The sequence below is a fragment of the Dendrobium catenatum genome, unplaced genomic scaffold, assembly GCF_001605985.2.
Source record: "Dendrobium catenatum unplaced genomic scaffold, ASM160598v2 fragScaff_scaffold_1061, whole genome shotgun sequence".
Classification (NCBI taxonomy): Eukaryota; Viridiplantae; Streptophyta; class Magnoliopsida; order Asparagales; family Orchidaceae; genus Dendrobium; species Dendrobium catenatum.
In genome coordinates, this window is record NW_021319523.1 from 2,762,269 (window position 1) to 2,779,427 (window position 17,159).

The following is a 17,159-nucleotide window of genomic DNA, read 5'->3' on the forward strand; positions in this document are numbered from 1 at the left end:
TTGTCACATTGATATGAGTGATTGAATGACTCAATTAATAAGATTATTCCACAATAAATTACGTTAAATTACTGTATAATTAATCAAAATAAATACTTTATTTACCTAACAAATAAAATAATAAAAGTTAATTAAAAAAATCTATATACCATGAATAATAAGGTGTTAAATAGTTTTGAGCTTGTTGAGCAAATATAATTAATTGGGAGATTTTGTTTTATGATTTTCAAAAGTTTTTTTTAGATTATTATAGAATTTAAAGAAATGTTTGCCTAATAAATAGTTTTTAGGTTCTTCTTTTTATAATTAGAAAATATATTTTTCATTTCTTAGCTTTTGTTGATTGATATATCACCAAAAAATTATCTCATCTGGCAAGAATCTCAATGTAAATATGAATATGAAACTTTTAAAATTAAATTCGAGATCATCCAAACTCCGATTTCAGTAAACTTATAATCATATTGATCATCTTAACAAGACAAAACCGATGACGTGGAAATAATAAGCCCAAATCAAGAGATTGAAGTGCATTTAAAACTTCAAAGAATTAATTGAATATCCAAATAATATCCAAATCTAGCATGCTTATAGTCGAGTCGAGCGACTCGACAAAATGAATCCAATGAGCTCAAGATCACTTAATTCTGACATATATATTAAGGCATATAAATGCTTGTTGGAAGCTCTATGATCAAAGGAATTATTACAAACTGTTGAATGGAATACTTCTAATTTGTCCTAGATTTTCTTCATGTTTATGGAGCATATTATTCCCAAAAAACTTATAAATATTCCCTCATTATTCACTTGAAGGGGGAGAAAAAAAGGGAGAACAAGAGAGGGCTCTCTAGTATTTTCCAGTCATCGACATCGCCGACGACCACCAGTTACTACCACCAACAACCACTATTTAGGGGTGTCAATTAGGGTCAGCGGGTCGGGTTCGGGTAGAACCCGAAACTGACCCGGCACTGTTCGGGTCAACCCGAACCCGACCTGTTTTTAAAAACGGGTCAGGTTTCCAGACCCGAACCCGACCTGATTCGAATCCGGGTCAACCCGACCCGACACAAATGACCCGAATTTGAGCTAAAATTGATAATTTTCTGGTCAAATTCGGGTCAATATTCGATTTTCGGGTCAAAATCGGGTAAAAAAACGGGTCAATCTCGGATTTTCGGGTCAATTCAGTTTTCGGGTCAATCTCGGGTATGTATGATTATTTTTGTCTTGGCCCTCTTGGCCATTAAGAAGGGAGTTTAAAAGTCAAACCCTTGTTAGTGAGAGATTATTACATGCGGAGATCGGACGCAGCTGTGTCCTATTTTATTTTTGTAAATAGTAAAACTGCAGTGATAAACACAACACTTTTACTGTTCACAGAGACAAACCGGACACAGCTCTATATCTGGTTTTTGCACGTAATAATTTGTCCTAATTAGTAGGAATCTTAGGCTTCGTTTGGGACGGTATTTTTACTGCTTTCTAGTTTAAAAATTCTTGAAGTATAAATTTTTATATTAGAAAACAATAAGAAAGCTGTCACAAACAAATTCTTAATTTGGATATTGGTTACGCACAAACACATGTCATAGATTTAATTTGATCAAATCATGTAAATATTGTGGTGTCTCAAACATTATAACTTATTTAATTTTTCTTGGATTTATTTTACCTACATATTCAATTAATTTTTTTGTGAAAAATTGATGTGATAGAGTTTATTTTTGTATGATTATCATGATAACTCATACTATTATATTATACAAAGAAAGTTATTTTACTAAAACTCTTAATTACACTTACTTGGAACATATATTTTTATAATCATTTTAATGAGTATTATCTTAATTATAACTTTGGTGTTATTAAATTTAATTTGAATAGCCTATTGTCCTATTGAGTTCATTATATTTAATTGGTCATATGCTCAATCATATAAATTAATCATTTCTTCAACATCTAAGTTGCATTATGCTGTGTACTTTAGTTTGTAATTTTAATTTAAAATTTTATTTAGCTTCCATTAATATTTTTGTAAGAGTTTTAAATCATTTAGAAAGTAAATGTTTTTAAAAAGTGCTAATTTACCCTTTTTTGCAATTTTATGGAGAGCCTAATGAAGAATGTGCATAAGGAATATACAATCACAACCACATGAAGTCATAAATAATTGATATGATTAAGTATTAAAAATTATTCAAATTGTTATATAAAGCATTAGATAGAGGATATGTGAGATGCAACAAAAAAAAAAAGAAAAGAAAAAAGATAAATTAATAGAGATTTCTCAGCCTCAAGATCTTCTATGCTACTATGTAGAGCTTGGCCCAATAATGCATACATAAAATTCAGCTTGTATTACTATAATTTAAAGGTTATCTTTTCTAGCCTTTAAATTCTCACAAAATTATTTACATACATAATAATTTTTTTTTTCTAAGAGGACTCTATTCGACATATTTGCTCGATTTAAGTCATAGATATTGCTAAATTAGATTCAAAGTTATCACATAATGAATTTTCAATTAAACAAGTGGGTGAGTTGATGATCAAAATAAAAGGTGGGCACCAAGGCACTGATAAAGGCAATTTGGTTTTGGAGTACTTGGCATATTTGGTTGCCAACCTTGATTTGGCTGCTATGAGGAACAATGATAATTAGCATGCCTTGGTTTGCATGAGCAATGGAGAAAATACAGGTGCATTGTGATGATAATTTTGAGTTGAAGGATTGAGAATATGTTAGTATTGAGTGAGCAATCGAGTTGAACAAAAGTTTGTGGTTGATGAGCTAGTGAGTGAAACCAAGAGTTGGTGTCATCTCGTGACCATTTAATGTATGGTGTTCTATGGGAGAAAAAAGTCATCCTAATGTGAGACATCTAGATATTGTCTCAAAGAGGCTGACAATGCAATCTCGTTGGTGATGACATTTTTAGTGTGCCTAAGTGGAATCAATAGCTAACACATACGAAGTTATTGACTTGTATATGCGACAAAAAAGATGGTAAGGTGGTGACAAGATATTTCATGGACATGCATTTGATGGGTGACTTGAATTATCAACAAGGTGATATGATGAGTTAAGTTGGCAATGATATACTTGTAGGTGGAGAGACGTTTTTTAACTCTTAAGATGGGCATTGAAGCTCATATCCAACTATTCTATAGGATACTCGATCATAAGAATCTTAAGAATGGCTTGAGGAGAAGCTAACCCATCTTTATTATTTTTGAGGAATGTCGATTAAAGAAGGGTCTCTAGGAGGATGTCCTAGTGATGATGTGCATTGCATCCCCTTTTAGAAGGGTGCGCAAGAAGACAATTAGAAGACAGATGAAAAGTAAGGGAGTACTTATTTGTCTGGAATTTTTTTTTCTTTTTGTGCCTGTTGATGGCCTATGGATAAATTTGTATGAATGCATACTAATTCTATTTTAAATTAGAAAGATGAGAAACAACACATATTGTCCTTATACAAGCATGTAACGACATGTATTCCAAAAAGAGTTAACTAGTATTGTCGATATGAATTCTAAGAAAATGACATGAAGTGATAATTGTACTGGAAAACTTATAAAGTCAATTACTTCAAGATGTTGGGCCAATGACATGAGGTGAGAAGACAAGACATTGAGATGCAAATTGATAAGAAATAGATTGCTTTCTATGGCTACGAATGTTGAGCCAAAATGATGTGATGTGTCACCTAGGCACCTTCATGATATTTTCCCTCTCTTTTATCTATTTATTTACCTTGTTTTTATTTATGAAATACATAAAAACATTTTAGTTTTAACAAAATAATTAGATATTATAGCAACTTGTTTTGGGTAAATTGAGGTCATAGTCGTTTCCCATTATATGGAACAAAAATTACAAAAGGTGGAGATGAGGCAAATAAATATAGCTTGAAGATAAAAAAAAATTGTTACATAAATGAGGAGCCATAACAAAAAACATAGCTCCTAAGAAAAAGAGGTATAAAAAATCAACAAAATGACAAAAGCAAAAAATCAGAGCTAGACTCATAGTGTCCAAGAATTCATCCACAATATATCATAAATAGATCAGGTTAATATAAGGCACATCCGGTTGCCAACAACCATCCAAGGAGCCGGTTGTTTGAGGCCATCCAAGGATTGCAAGAGGAAGCCATCAGATAGATGGGCCAGAGCTCATCATCATCCTAAAAAAGCAACATATTAAGAGAATCATAAAACTATCCCCACATGCAAAAAAAAAAAAACATTTCTCCACTTAAGAAGTTTGAATTTGATGATATTTTTTATTTGATTTTTGATTTTGTAGAGACTTGAGATATGAATGTCAAATTTCCTTCAATTATGTTCATGCCAAATGTAGTAAGAAGTATCACAAATAGACAACAAAAGTTCAAGCTCCGAGTCAGATTTGTGAATTCTCCGAATGGAAAACTTTTCCAAGGAGGCTCGGAGAACTTTGCTAGCGCGTGGAGAGAAGACTCTGATATCCACTGGTCAAGGATAAAAGATAATCTTTACTTTCACTTTCTATTTAGAATATAGAAGAGAAATATGAAAGTGAAGAAAGAAAAATAAAAAAGAACTAATGCATATACCTGCAATCCCATAAAAAGACATCACAATCCCTTGTGGAAAAAAAAAATTGTTGAGACAGAAGTAAAATAAATTGTTTTTTCCAATCCAACAAAATTATTAGATTCATGCAGATAATCAAAGACCTGAAGAATGTTGGGGCATAAAAGAAAATTGGCAGCATGAGGTACAAAGTGGCATAAAATAGAAAAGAAAATACACTCATTAAAAAAACGATGAATAACAAATTTTGAATCATTAAGAGAAAATAAGATCCACTCTAATTTCTCTCAATAAACGAGCATTAGTAGTTTTTAAACCTTTCATAGTCTAGAGTGATTTGAAAGTAGAAAAATGATTGGCATGAATTTTTGTGCCATATGAATTTATACCAACTGATAGTGGAGAGGACATCATAGCATGAATTGGTGAACACCTTAAGCAAAGGATTTTTATAACTTATCCAATGACAGGATGCAGTATCATCAAGGAGAATAAGGGTCTTTGCAATAATGTTACAAAGTTGAGAAGGCAAGGGGGAAGAAAGGTTCCATCTGTCATTGTGGATAAGAGAATTCATATAAATCTTAGATGAGAAAAAAAGGAAAGAGAGAGCAGAGATCCCATATTTCATTAATAACTTTCCCTTCACACTAGTAGTCTCAAAAAAAGAAAGTCTACTAGTGGAAGAAATACCAAGAGAAATATAATGCTTAAAACTAGCATGAACATTATGAAGTTGTTTCAAAATTTAGAAACCTTCCCGCAAAGTGGTTTCCATAAGCATAACTATTTAAATTTTCACCAACTTGGGAGCAAGCCATTCGATACTAAAAACCTCCAAATGAGAGAACAGTTGTATGCTTGAGATAAGACATTAAGAAGATGGGATACCTAGGCCATCAAACTATTTGGGCATACAAGTATCATTCCAAGAGATAAGACATGGTTTTCTTTTTAACTTTGATATCAACATTATATAAGAAACAACCACAAAGCATTTTGAGAAATTTCAAGCAAGTTTTAGGTAAAATGACTCCCCTAATCTAGTAAGCAATAGTACTACATATGCTATATTTTAAAAATTACACACGACGAGCAAAGGAGAGGCTCTAGCTTTCCAAACTTCAAAAAGAGAAATGACTTTATTGAGAAGATGTTGAAAATCAATTGTTTAAAGCCTTCTAAAAGAGATTGGGACCCCATAATAGGTAATAACACAATTGCCAATAGGAATATTGAGAATGCTACTAAGAACCCTATGGAAGGAGTTTGTAATGAGGAAGTAAATGACACTTTTGGAAGTATTATTTTTCAGGCGAGCAACAAAGTATAATAAGTCGAGAATACTCTTAGGGGCAATAATCTTATCACAGTTAGCCTTGTCAAACACAGGTAAATCGTCCGTATAAAGGAGGTGGGAGATAATACGCTCTCTAGAGGCATGCCTCAGTAAGTGTTACTCGAGATATGACTGTCAAAGAGATTTGATTAAACATTCATTACATAGGTGAGGTGAAAGGGAGCAGCCTTGCCTTAAACTAAAGGAGGAAGAGAAGAAGCTTTCTAGAGCACAATTTAAATAGATAGAGAAATTAATATCAGAAATATAGGCTTTAACCAACATAATGAATGTGTGTGAGCACAATTTAATATTAATGATGAAGTCATGGTAGACAATCTCAAATGCCTTGTAGATATCAAGTTTAGCACAAAAACAATTCTTATGATTTTTGAAAGTAAGCTCCTTCATAATTTCATTAGCAAGAATGAAATTGTCCATAAATATTCTATTTGAATGAAGCAAAATTAGTTCTCATGAATAATAAAAGGCATGATGCTTTTAAGCCTTGAAGAAAGGATTTTGCAATAATTTTATAAAATAAATTGCAAAGTGATATAGGCCTATAATATGAAAGCGAGTTAGCATGCTTAGTTTTCGAGACGAGGGCTATAATTGTGGCTTTGACATTTATGGGGAGAGTACATGCTGAAAATAAATATTTGATGGCTTGATAAAGCGTATCTTTGATGATATCCCATATAGCAACATAAATCTCAAAGAATAATCCATCAAGACTAGGGGTCACATTCTTTGGGGCAACAAACACAACAACTTTAATTTCATATTCAGTGATAAGAGCAATGAGATTAGGAAGAAGATGTGTGGGAACCATGTTTCTAGGAGGCATAAGAGGGGGGTTGGGGGTTAGAGGGATGCTCGTGTTGAAAAGAGCTTTGGAATGGGAAATGGTAGCTTGGACAATGTCACTTTGAAGAGTGTAAGTACTTGAATGTATGGAAATTGTTTTTTGAAACAATTGCGGTTCTTTCTACCTTTGATCTTATCATAGAGAAATTTAAGGTCCTCTTCAATATTGGAGAGCCATTTAGTTTTGGCTCTTTGAACAATCCAGCAGGCCCAATTATCATAGTGGAAATCCAATAAGTTTTTAATATTTTTAGCAGCAATATTTAAGGGAGGGTTTAGGAGATCATAGAGTAATGCATCAAGGCAATAAGTTTGGAGAGCTTCAAGCTTATGAATGGCAATAGTAATGTTGTTGGAAGAAGCTGAGGATTTGGTTTTAATGCCCTTTTTTAAATGTTTTAGCTTGGCATAAAAGGAACAAATAGGTTCCCCTTAGGTATGAGTCGTGAGAGATGAAGCAAGGACCTCTCAAAACTAGTTGAATTTAAGCAAAAAATTCTTGAAAAAACATATGTTTGATAAGCTGAGGAGCATGGGTTTAAATAATCACAGGACTATGGTCGAAGCAACCAAAAGTCTCAACTTTGTAGTAAGAAAGGGGGAAGACATCCAGCCAAGCCTCATTGAAAAGGGTTATGTCAAGTTTTATATGAATGAGACAGTAGGTTCTATTATTTGTCAAGGTGAAATTATGTTCAACTAAGGATATGTCATGAATCCCATTTCAAACACCAAGTTATTAAGCTCCCAGAGCTTCCCAGGGGAAAGAGGATTGCCCCCCACTTTTTCAGCAATGAATCTACAACAGTTAAAGTCTTCCATAACAATCCAAGGGTGATTTGCTAATGAGCCAATGAATATGATCTTATTCCAAAGATGCTCTCTTTATATCAGATAAGTAGAGGCATAACCAACATTGATGAATATAGGGGACCGATGCCACAACTGACTTGGCCATGAATAAATTGAGTGTTTGTAGTGATGAGTTTAAAGGATGTGGTGCCTTTTTTCCATTGAATCCAAATTCTCCTAGGTTGGGAGAGGTGAAAGTTGTTATGGTTTCCTTCATCATTGAAGATAATGTGGTTATTGCAAAATCAAGGGTTAAAAACTCGCTGTGGTTTTATTTTTGCTTCAAGGATACAAAACAGGTCCTTATTAAAAGAAAAAACAATGGTTGACGGTTAATAACCCTATCATGACCATTAAAGCCTCTAATAATTCAGGAGGCAAATAGGTTTTCCATTGGGTCTTGGGGTTGGCCGGTTTTTTGGTCTTGGGAGACTTAGGCTTCGTTTGGGACGACTTCAACAAAGACTTAACATCTTTTGATTGACTTTGGAGAATAACATCTAAAAAAATTATAACAACTTGATAATAGAGTTAAAAATACTTTATACTCTTGGGAAAAGTTACAATTTGACAAACTAAATTATTAAAAACTAATAAATGTGCTTTATACAAATATGAGAAATATTTCTTCCGGCTAATCCGGCGTCGGCAAACATACACGTTGACAGTCCGGTAAATAACAAGTGGCCCTCTTCTAACATTTTCGGCCGATTTAAACTGCCACACCCACAAAATTAACCAAAAAAAAAGACCCGGACGCGAATGATATTATACAATAGAGTTAACCCGCGCAGGTGCCATCCAGCCCTACCGCATCAAGATTCGTCCTTCCGCTGTCGCCATTTCTCTATTTATTATTCTTTCAGCCGGAAGCAATAGTGAAAAGCCCGTCACGCGATTTTTAGCGAAAGAGCGAGAGAGCGAGGGAGAAGACCGCCACAGAAACCGCGATAGAAGATGTCGTGGCAGGCGTATGTCGACGATCATTTGTTGTGTGAGATCGACGGCCAACATCTGACGGCCGCCGCCATCATCGGCCACGACGGCAGTGTCTGGGCTCAGAGCGATAATTTCCCGCAGGTATATCGTGTGCTTTGTCTTTTCGATTCTTCCTTTGCGTGTTTCTGCAAATTGCTGTTCCGGCGTATGATCGAATCTGATCAGATCTGGTGTGGACTACTGCGCGGTTTGATCTGCGGGTTTCTCTTGTGGATGATTTGATCGGAATTTTAATTCTTGTTATTGGGCTTTGGCTTCGTTTGTTTCCAATGTAAACCTTTCATGCATTCCATCCATGCACTGGATCGAACTATCCTCCTAAAAAAGGATGAGCAAATTTAAATAATATTGAAGAAAAGTAAATGCTAATACATAATTACAAGCAAAAGTCTAGCATTTCATATTTATAACACCGATTCTACCATGCATCGATGTTTCGGGACAACAAGTAAATGCGAGCATTGGCAAACAACTATAAAAAATCAAGGCACATCATCGGCCGAGTATATTTTTGGGAGATTTGGAGTGCTTTACTTAGTACACGTCAAATTGAACATATAAAATGAACCATAATTAAATAATCGCGTCTGTCCGCACACTGACCTCTTGCCACATGCAAAAAACATGGAGCCTCAAATGTATTTGCTGGAACTGATACAGATTTTCTAAGCATATAGAAATCTATAATTATGTTCCTAAATGCACACCATGAAGAAAGTAGCGCGCATTAGCTTGTTTGTTTCTTCTTCAAATTTTTTGACTACCCCAACAAACTATGGGTATAAATTTATATTGAACTGATGCATCAACTTGAAATTGAACAAAAGAATGCCTACCATTTCACTACAACATCTATGTATTCTTATTTATATTTCTGGGATCAAATCATTAAATTGATAAAATTAAAGAGACCATTTTTTTTTAAAAGAAAAGAAATTTTACCTTAAATCGACGGTCGGCGTTAGAAGAGAGGGAGAGATGGAGATGTGTGGGCGTTAACTGTCAGAGTTGGGAGAGTTGTGCAGGCGTTACCTTCGTCGGGAGAGAGGGAGAGAGATGTGTGTGTGTTGGCCGTTGGAGTTGGGAGAGAGGGAGAGACGTGCGAGCATCGGTATCGGTGTAAGGTAGGGAAGACGGGAGTGAGTTTGTGGGAGAGAGGGAGATATGTGTGATAGTCAGTCATCAGAATTGGGAGAGAATGATAGAAGTGAGTGTATTGACATCAGGCATAGATAGAGAGAGCTGAGTGCTGAGCATTCATGCTTGAAGTGAAGTTTGAAGGGAAATTTAATTGAATGAGTGTGGGGATTACCAAAAGCCCTTATGATATTAAAGAGAATTTACTTTTGATGATCAGCAGTTATAGACCCTTAATTACCCTGAGCTCCGCCCTTGCTTGGATTGGTTTATCAAGATTCCTTTTAGCATGATACAGCTGTAGCGTGTGAACTTTTCTATTCTCTTTTTTTTTTTCTCTTATTATTACAATTAACTGTTTATAGAATCTGGGAAAGACTTGAGGCTTTTGAGAGTTGACAACCCATAATCCTGATTAAGAGATTTGTTTTTTCTAATGTTGTCAATCTAGCTTGTTTTTAGAGTGTTGGTGTATGAATCTTATTTTCCCTTGGACTCCCATCTGATTTTCTATAAATATGAAAACATTGGATAAGAGTACTCATGCAGTTTATTGGTGAGTTACATGCAAATTTGGATTGTCAAATGACAATCAAATCCATAATATTGGATCTCAAAATTTTGCTTACTACATCTATACTATAAAGCTTGGTTTTTAGATATCACACTTTAATGAAGTGGTTTGTCACTGTATTCAAAGTTTATCCTCTTTTCATGAGCATTACTGTCATGGAAAGAAAAGTTGAGCAATATTTGTGTTCCCTTTTGATTAGCTATTTATTGCTACCTATGGAAATCGTGATTATGGTTGGGAGTTTTAAGCAAAAATTGGTATCTTTTGAGCACCTTCAATTTTGTTTGTACAAAACTTTCAACGTATCAAGTATCAACATTAAGATGTTGGATTTGAGGATGAAAACGTTCTAGGGTCATTTGCGTTGGAATTTAGGTGTTGGAATAGTTTAATGGCTACTGTAAAACGGTGTACCCTTTGCACGAGGTTTCCCACTGATGTGGGGTTTAGAAAGGATTTATCTATGCAATATTAGCTCAACATTATAGAGAGTTTATTTCCATAAATGTAACAAATATAGTAAGATTAATGGACAAGTGTCAAAACTTAATCATGTTGAAGGGAGATTGTGAGTTAGCATGTATGGAGGGCTCTAAAGGTTTAGAAAGGATTTATGCATGTAGCCTTAATTCTACATTATAGTGAGTATATTTCCATGAATGTAGCAAATATGGTAAGAATTAAATAAGTGTCAAAACTTAATCACATTGAAGAGGTAGCATGAATGGAGGTTATTTTCTGAAGGGAAGATGAACAAGCATCCCAAACGAACTTAAAGAGAAAATATTGGCTCTTCAAGATATTATATAACATTAGATCATTGTTTTTCAAAATGCTAAGAACTATGCGATTTGCAAGGGTTCCTTTTTGGTTCAATATGCAAAATGAGAAGCTAAGCGACATTTTTATTGACCGGAGCACTCATGACTTGTATATATAATACTTATATTTTGTGTATACAATAATTTTTTAACTAACCAAACTTAAACATTATCTGAGAATAACTTCAACATATATAATGATACATTCAACAATAATATTTTCTTTCTATTCGAAAATTAAAAAAAAAAAGAATGAAGATTAAGGAATGGAATGATGAAAGAAAAGTTAATAATCAAGATTATTCATGAGATTAAGAGGCTATTTAGAAGCCGTGGGTGCGGAGTCAATGTGACTCAGGATGGAGTTTGAATATGAGACACCAATAATCATGCAGAGGATATACTGAGGATCAAAAGCTTGTGAATGAGAAATTACTAGAGTCAGCAACATGAACCAGAAAGAAGTTTATAAAAAAAACTAATGTGTGAAGAGTGAAGAGAACCACTAATAAACGTGGAGAACCAACGAGCAACGACTCCAACCACCAAATCATTGAGGAGAAACGAATGTTCATGCCGTAGTGGTATTGATGTTTATGAATGCATTACATAATACATGTCCACCATGGCAGCCTGGAAGGTACATACAGTAGACGGGTACATACAGTAGAGATGTATAAAATTTATGCATATTTGTTTAACATCAATGCTAGCTTGTTTGCTAGACCTGCCCAACAAATATTTTTACTGGAGAAAACTAATTGCTCAACTGATTGATTCTGTGTACTAAGATGAAACACAATGTATATTGTTAAACTCTTTTTTTTTTTTGTAACATTTGGCTGGAGCTACTAAAAGAGTGTTAGATTTATTTGGCTGTTCTGATTGATTTGTCCTGTTTACTTTTAAGAGCACTCGGCAATTGCATTTGAGAAAATATTCCTATGCAAAGGATCAGTGCACATTTTTGAGGTCATATAATTTAGCTTATTTTAAAAAGGTTTAAAAACAATCGTGAGTAACAAATATCATGAAATATAGCATGATTCATATTCAAATAGTCAGTAAGAGAGAAATATTTCTAAAATAAAGTTGGTCACAATAGATTTCAAGTTGGATTACTACTTTATTGTACTCGACCTTCTTAATTTTGAGGTGCAAAGCTTTTGCTCTAGCCTCTTGATTAATTATAGGGAGGATGACCTTTAATTGCATTTATGGATCCAACCTGACCTAGTTTGTTTTTTGCTTAAACTTTAGTTGGAGTCAGGTCTTTAGTCCCAACATTCTTAGATGATGGAAATAATTTAGTGAATGATATATGCGAAATTTCAAAAGATAAACTTGAGAAATAGTGTAGTAATGTGATATACCAGGGGGCCCAGCAGGCCGGCCTAACCATTTGTCTGGGCGAAATCAGGGGCAACAGAAGGGGGAATTTTAGCCCTCCTTGTGGGGCCCAAGGGAGTTATTATTCATTATGTAAGGAGGAGGAAACAAGGGGAAGATGTTTAGGAAGATTTAATTGTGTTTATTGTGTGTTATGGCTATTTAAGGGGGAGTTTTGTCTAGGATTTTCATCTTATGGGTGCTAAGTTTATTTTTCCTCTTTTGGTGTATGTTTCCTAGTGGCTGCTTGGGTTTATGGTAGAGTCGATCTGCCTCTCGAATAATAGATCAATTGTATCTTTTGTTATTGTTCGATTGATAAAAATCAACCCCCATATTTGCGTCCCTGCATTTTCTTCTTATCAATTTTGTTGTCTTTGCTTCCACGTTGCATTAGATTTGTATTAGAATGACATTTTGGAGAGATGACAGCAAAGAAGGTGGATGCATTGGAAGGCGAAATGGATCAAATCAAATTCGGGATGGAGGAGAAGTTCTCAACCATCAAAGGAAGGTTTTAGTCATGGAGAATCGGATGTAGAGACGATTTGGAGGGTTAGAGGAGATGACGAGGAAGCTCATGGTGATACAAATCAAAACTCCACTAGCGGTTCCGGTTACTAACCCTAACAAAGATTTGATCAGGACTCCCTTTGTCGAATCTAAGGGAAAGGAGATTGGACAGTAGGAGTTCGATGAGTAGAGTTTCTTTCATCAATAGCCACCTCTTAGGGCTCCTGAGTTTAAGGATTGCTTGTTGGAGTGTTTCCGAGCCATTCAGGAAAGAGGCCTACACGAGCAATTCTTTGCCTTAACTCAGGAGGGGACAATCATGGAGTATATGGAGAGATTTGAGTTGTTGTTGGGACGGTTGAGGGGGATTTTGGAGGCGGTGTTGGAAGAAAATTTCATGAATGGGATAAAACTCGACATACGGGTAGACCTCTGATTGTTGAGGCTGAGGAGGTTGTGGGAGATGATGGAGCTAGCCTAGATGGTTAAGGATCAGAGACAGATTGAGAGGACCAAGAAGAGCATAGTCATGGGAGGCTCCTACAAGAGTGCCTTGACTTCATTGGCACCAACGACCCGGACAATGTCATTTTAGCGGGAGGCACCGTGGTGGAAGAGTTGAGGAGTTGGCCCTGAGGCCAACTTCAAGCACCTCACAGGGTAAAGGTGCATGACAAGAGAGCGAAGGGTTTGTGCTTCCGATGTGATGATAAGTATGTACCAGGCCATTGGTGCAAGGACCGTACACTCCAGGTCCTTACGGTTTGTGATGATGAGGAGATCTACATCGAGGAGTTGGAGGAAGCAGAAGGGTATGAGAGCACTTATACCTTGATCTGGTGAAATTATCCATTAACTCAGTGATGAGATTTACTCCAAATCACATCATGAAGGTGAGGGGACAAATCAAAGAGTAACCAATGATGGTCTTGGTGTATAGCGGGGCGTCACAACTTCATCAGGACCAATTGGAATTAAAGTTGGTGGATACGGGGAGCTTTGGAGTCATGATGGGGACAGGAAAGGTGGAGAAGAGTAGGGAAATTTGCAGGGGATTGGTGCTAACATTCTAGAGCCTACAGATAGTAGTGAATTTTCTTCCCTTAGATTTGGGTAATGGTGATATGATCCTAGTGATGATGTGGTTACAGATGATTGGTGAGGCGAAGGTGGACTAGAAATCTTTGACTATGAAAATTCAGGTGGAGGGGAAGAGGGTGGTGCTGCAAGGAGATGCCAATATGTACAAAACTATGGTTTCACTTAAAACCATGGTTAAGGCAATACAGGAGCAAGGCTGGGCTACTTGGTGGAGCTGAAGAGCTAGGACGAGGTTCGAGATTAGGAGTCATTAAGGTCACTGAGTGTGTACATCATCTTTTGCAGCATTTTCCTGACATTTTCTAATAGCCTAGCAGATTGCCACCACCCAGGGAGCTTGCACACTCCATTAACTTGAAGGAGGGAGCTTCTCCTATCATTGTCTGATTGTATCGATACCTGAAAATTTAGAAGGATGAGATAGAGAGGCTCATTAGAGAGATGCATGAGGAAGGAATTATCAAGCCTAGTGTGAGCCCTTTTTCCAACCCAATTTTATTGGTGAAAAAAGGGCTATAGTTGGAGGTTTTATGTGGACTATAGAGCCCTAAACAAGAAAATTGTGCTGGGCAAGTTTCATATTCCCATGATTGATGAGCTACTGGATGAACTGTTTGGGGTGGTTATCATCTCAAATATTGACCTGAAGTCAAGGTACTACCAAATTATAATGAAATCAGGGGATGTACACATGACAGTTTTTAGAACTCATGAGGGTCACTACGAATTTTTGGTAATGCCTTTGGGCCTTACCAATGCTTCGGCCACTTTTTATTCCCTTATGAACTAGGTTTTTCAACCCTATCTCAGGAAGTTTGTTTTTGTATTTTTTGATGACTTCTTGATCTACATTCATATGGAGGCAAAGCATGTAGCTCACATGAGGACTGCACTTGAGACTTTGAGAGAGCACCAATTGTTTGTTAACCTGAAGAAATATTTCTTTACGCATCCACATGTGGAGTACTTAGGTCATGTGGTGAGCAGAGCAGGGTAGCGGCAAACAATCCAAGATTGAGGCTATGTTGGATTGGCCTGTGCCTAAGAACTTGAAGGAGTTGAGAGGGTTCTTAGGTCTCACCGGGTACCAGCAAAAGTTTATGCGAGAGTATGGCATGATGGCATGACCACTGATTAAGGAGCTGAAGAATGACAATATCATGATATGGGCTTGTGGCAGTACTTATATAGGAACATCGACCCATTGCTTATTTCATCCAGGTGCTTACGATCAGGTTGAGACTCAAGCTTGTATACGGGCGTGAGGTGATGGCGATGGCCTCAACTATCCAAAAATGGCGACCCTATTTGTTGGGGCAACACTTTATCGTCAGAACAGACCATAGGGGTCTAAAATTCTTGCTGGAGCAAAGGATGGTGACTGAGGAGCATCAGATGTTGTTATTCAAGTTACTTGGATATGATTTTGAGATCCAGTATTGTCCAAGACTAGAGAACAAGGTAGCAGATGCAAGGAAGACAGACGAACCACAGTTGACATCTCTATCAGTATTTATGGTCCTAGATTGGAAAGCTCTGAGATAGTAAAGTGAACAGGGTGAGGGTCTGAGGAAGATCAGAGTTGAGTTATTACATGACCCAGACAGTCATCCTAGTTTCATGTTGAGGGGGGCCTAGCTGCTACATCAGGGGAATTCGTCTTACCAAGGGCATTGAGGTACATTCCTAAGCTATTGCAATTCATCTCACAATTGGAGGACACTTATGAGTTCAACAAAATCTAGGTTGGCTATCCGCTAAGTTATAATGGGTGGGGATGTGCCAAGATGTAGAGGACTGGATAGTGAGATGTGATGTGTAACAGCAGAACAAGTACTCGGCCATTATACTAGAAGGATCGCTACAACCTCTAGCTCTGCTGGAGAGGGTGCGGGAGGAGGTGACGATGGACTTCATCGAGGGTTTACTGCATTCGGATGAATTTTCTGTGACACTGGTAGTATTGGATCATGTGAGCAAGCATGCACACTTGATTCCTTTGAAGCACCCTTACATCACCATCTTTGTGGCTACTTATTTCAATGGGAGGTGGTGCGTTTACATGGTTTTTTCAGAATCCATTGTATTAAATAGAGAGGTGTTCCTCAGCCATTTTTGGAAAAAAATGTTATGTTTACAGGAAACAGTCCTGAAGAGGAGCATGGCATACCATCCCCAGTCAGATAGCCAGACGGAGGTGGTTAACAGAATTGTGGAGACCTATGCAATGCTTTGGATCGGATACGCCGAAGAGTTGGGCAAAGTGGATTGCTTGGGCCGAGTATTTATGCAATACTTTGTAACATTTAGCAGCACAGACAACTCCTTTCAGGATTTTCTATGGGAGATATTCTCCGCATTTGATACATTATGGGCATAATACTACACCAGTATTCAATGTAGATCAATACTTAAAGGAGAGGGATAGGATATTAGCAGAGCTCAAGGGATATCTATTGAGGGCACAATAGATCATGAAGAGGAATGCTGATGAGCACAGGAGAAAAGTACACTTCGAATTATGAGATATAGTTTACTTGAAGTTGAGACCCTACATGCATAAAACACTAGCTAGCAGGACAAATGTGAAATTTTCCCCCATGATACTTTGGGCCTTATGAGGTTTTGGAGCGCATTGGAGCAGTGGACTGTCGATTGGGATTACGACATTCGACAGCATTGCACCCAGTATTTTATGTCTCACAGTTGAGATGTGCGATAGGAGATCACACACCATCTTCACTACACATGACTTGACATAAGACATGGAGGTATTTTGGAGCCCCTGGAAGGAGAAGTGGGTGCGCCAAGGGGAGACGAGTGCAGGATGTACTAATCAAGTGGAAGGACTTGTTGGAGTACGAAGCCACATGGGAGTCATACAAGATGATCATGAAACTGTTTTCATCCTTTCACTTTGAGGACAAGGTGCATATTTTTGTGTGTGGGTGTGGGGGCGGGGGTGGGGGGGTTATTA

At 36.7% G+C, this 17,159-nt stretch overlaps 1 protein-coding gene across 1 annotated transcript in view; it reads left to right on the forward strand.

Moving 5' to 3' along the window:
- The first annotated feature begins 8,516 nt into the window (after positions 1-8,516).
- Positions 8,517-17,159, forward strand: part of LOC110098507 (profilin) — a 16,033-nt gene continuing 7,390 nt past the window's right edge. Inside the window, exon 1 of the mRNA XM_020825361.2 lies at positions 8,517-8,728. Within this exon, the coding sequence (XP_020681020.1) occupies positions 8,606-8,728 (123 nt within the window). The 5' untranslated portion in view covers positions 8,517-8,605. The remainder of the gene's footprint in view (positions 8,729-17,159) is intronic.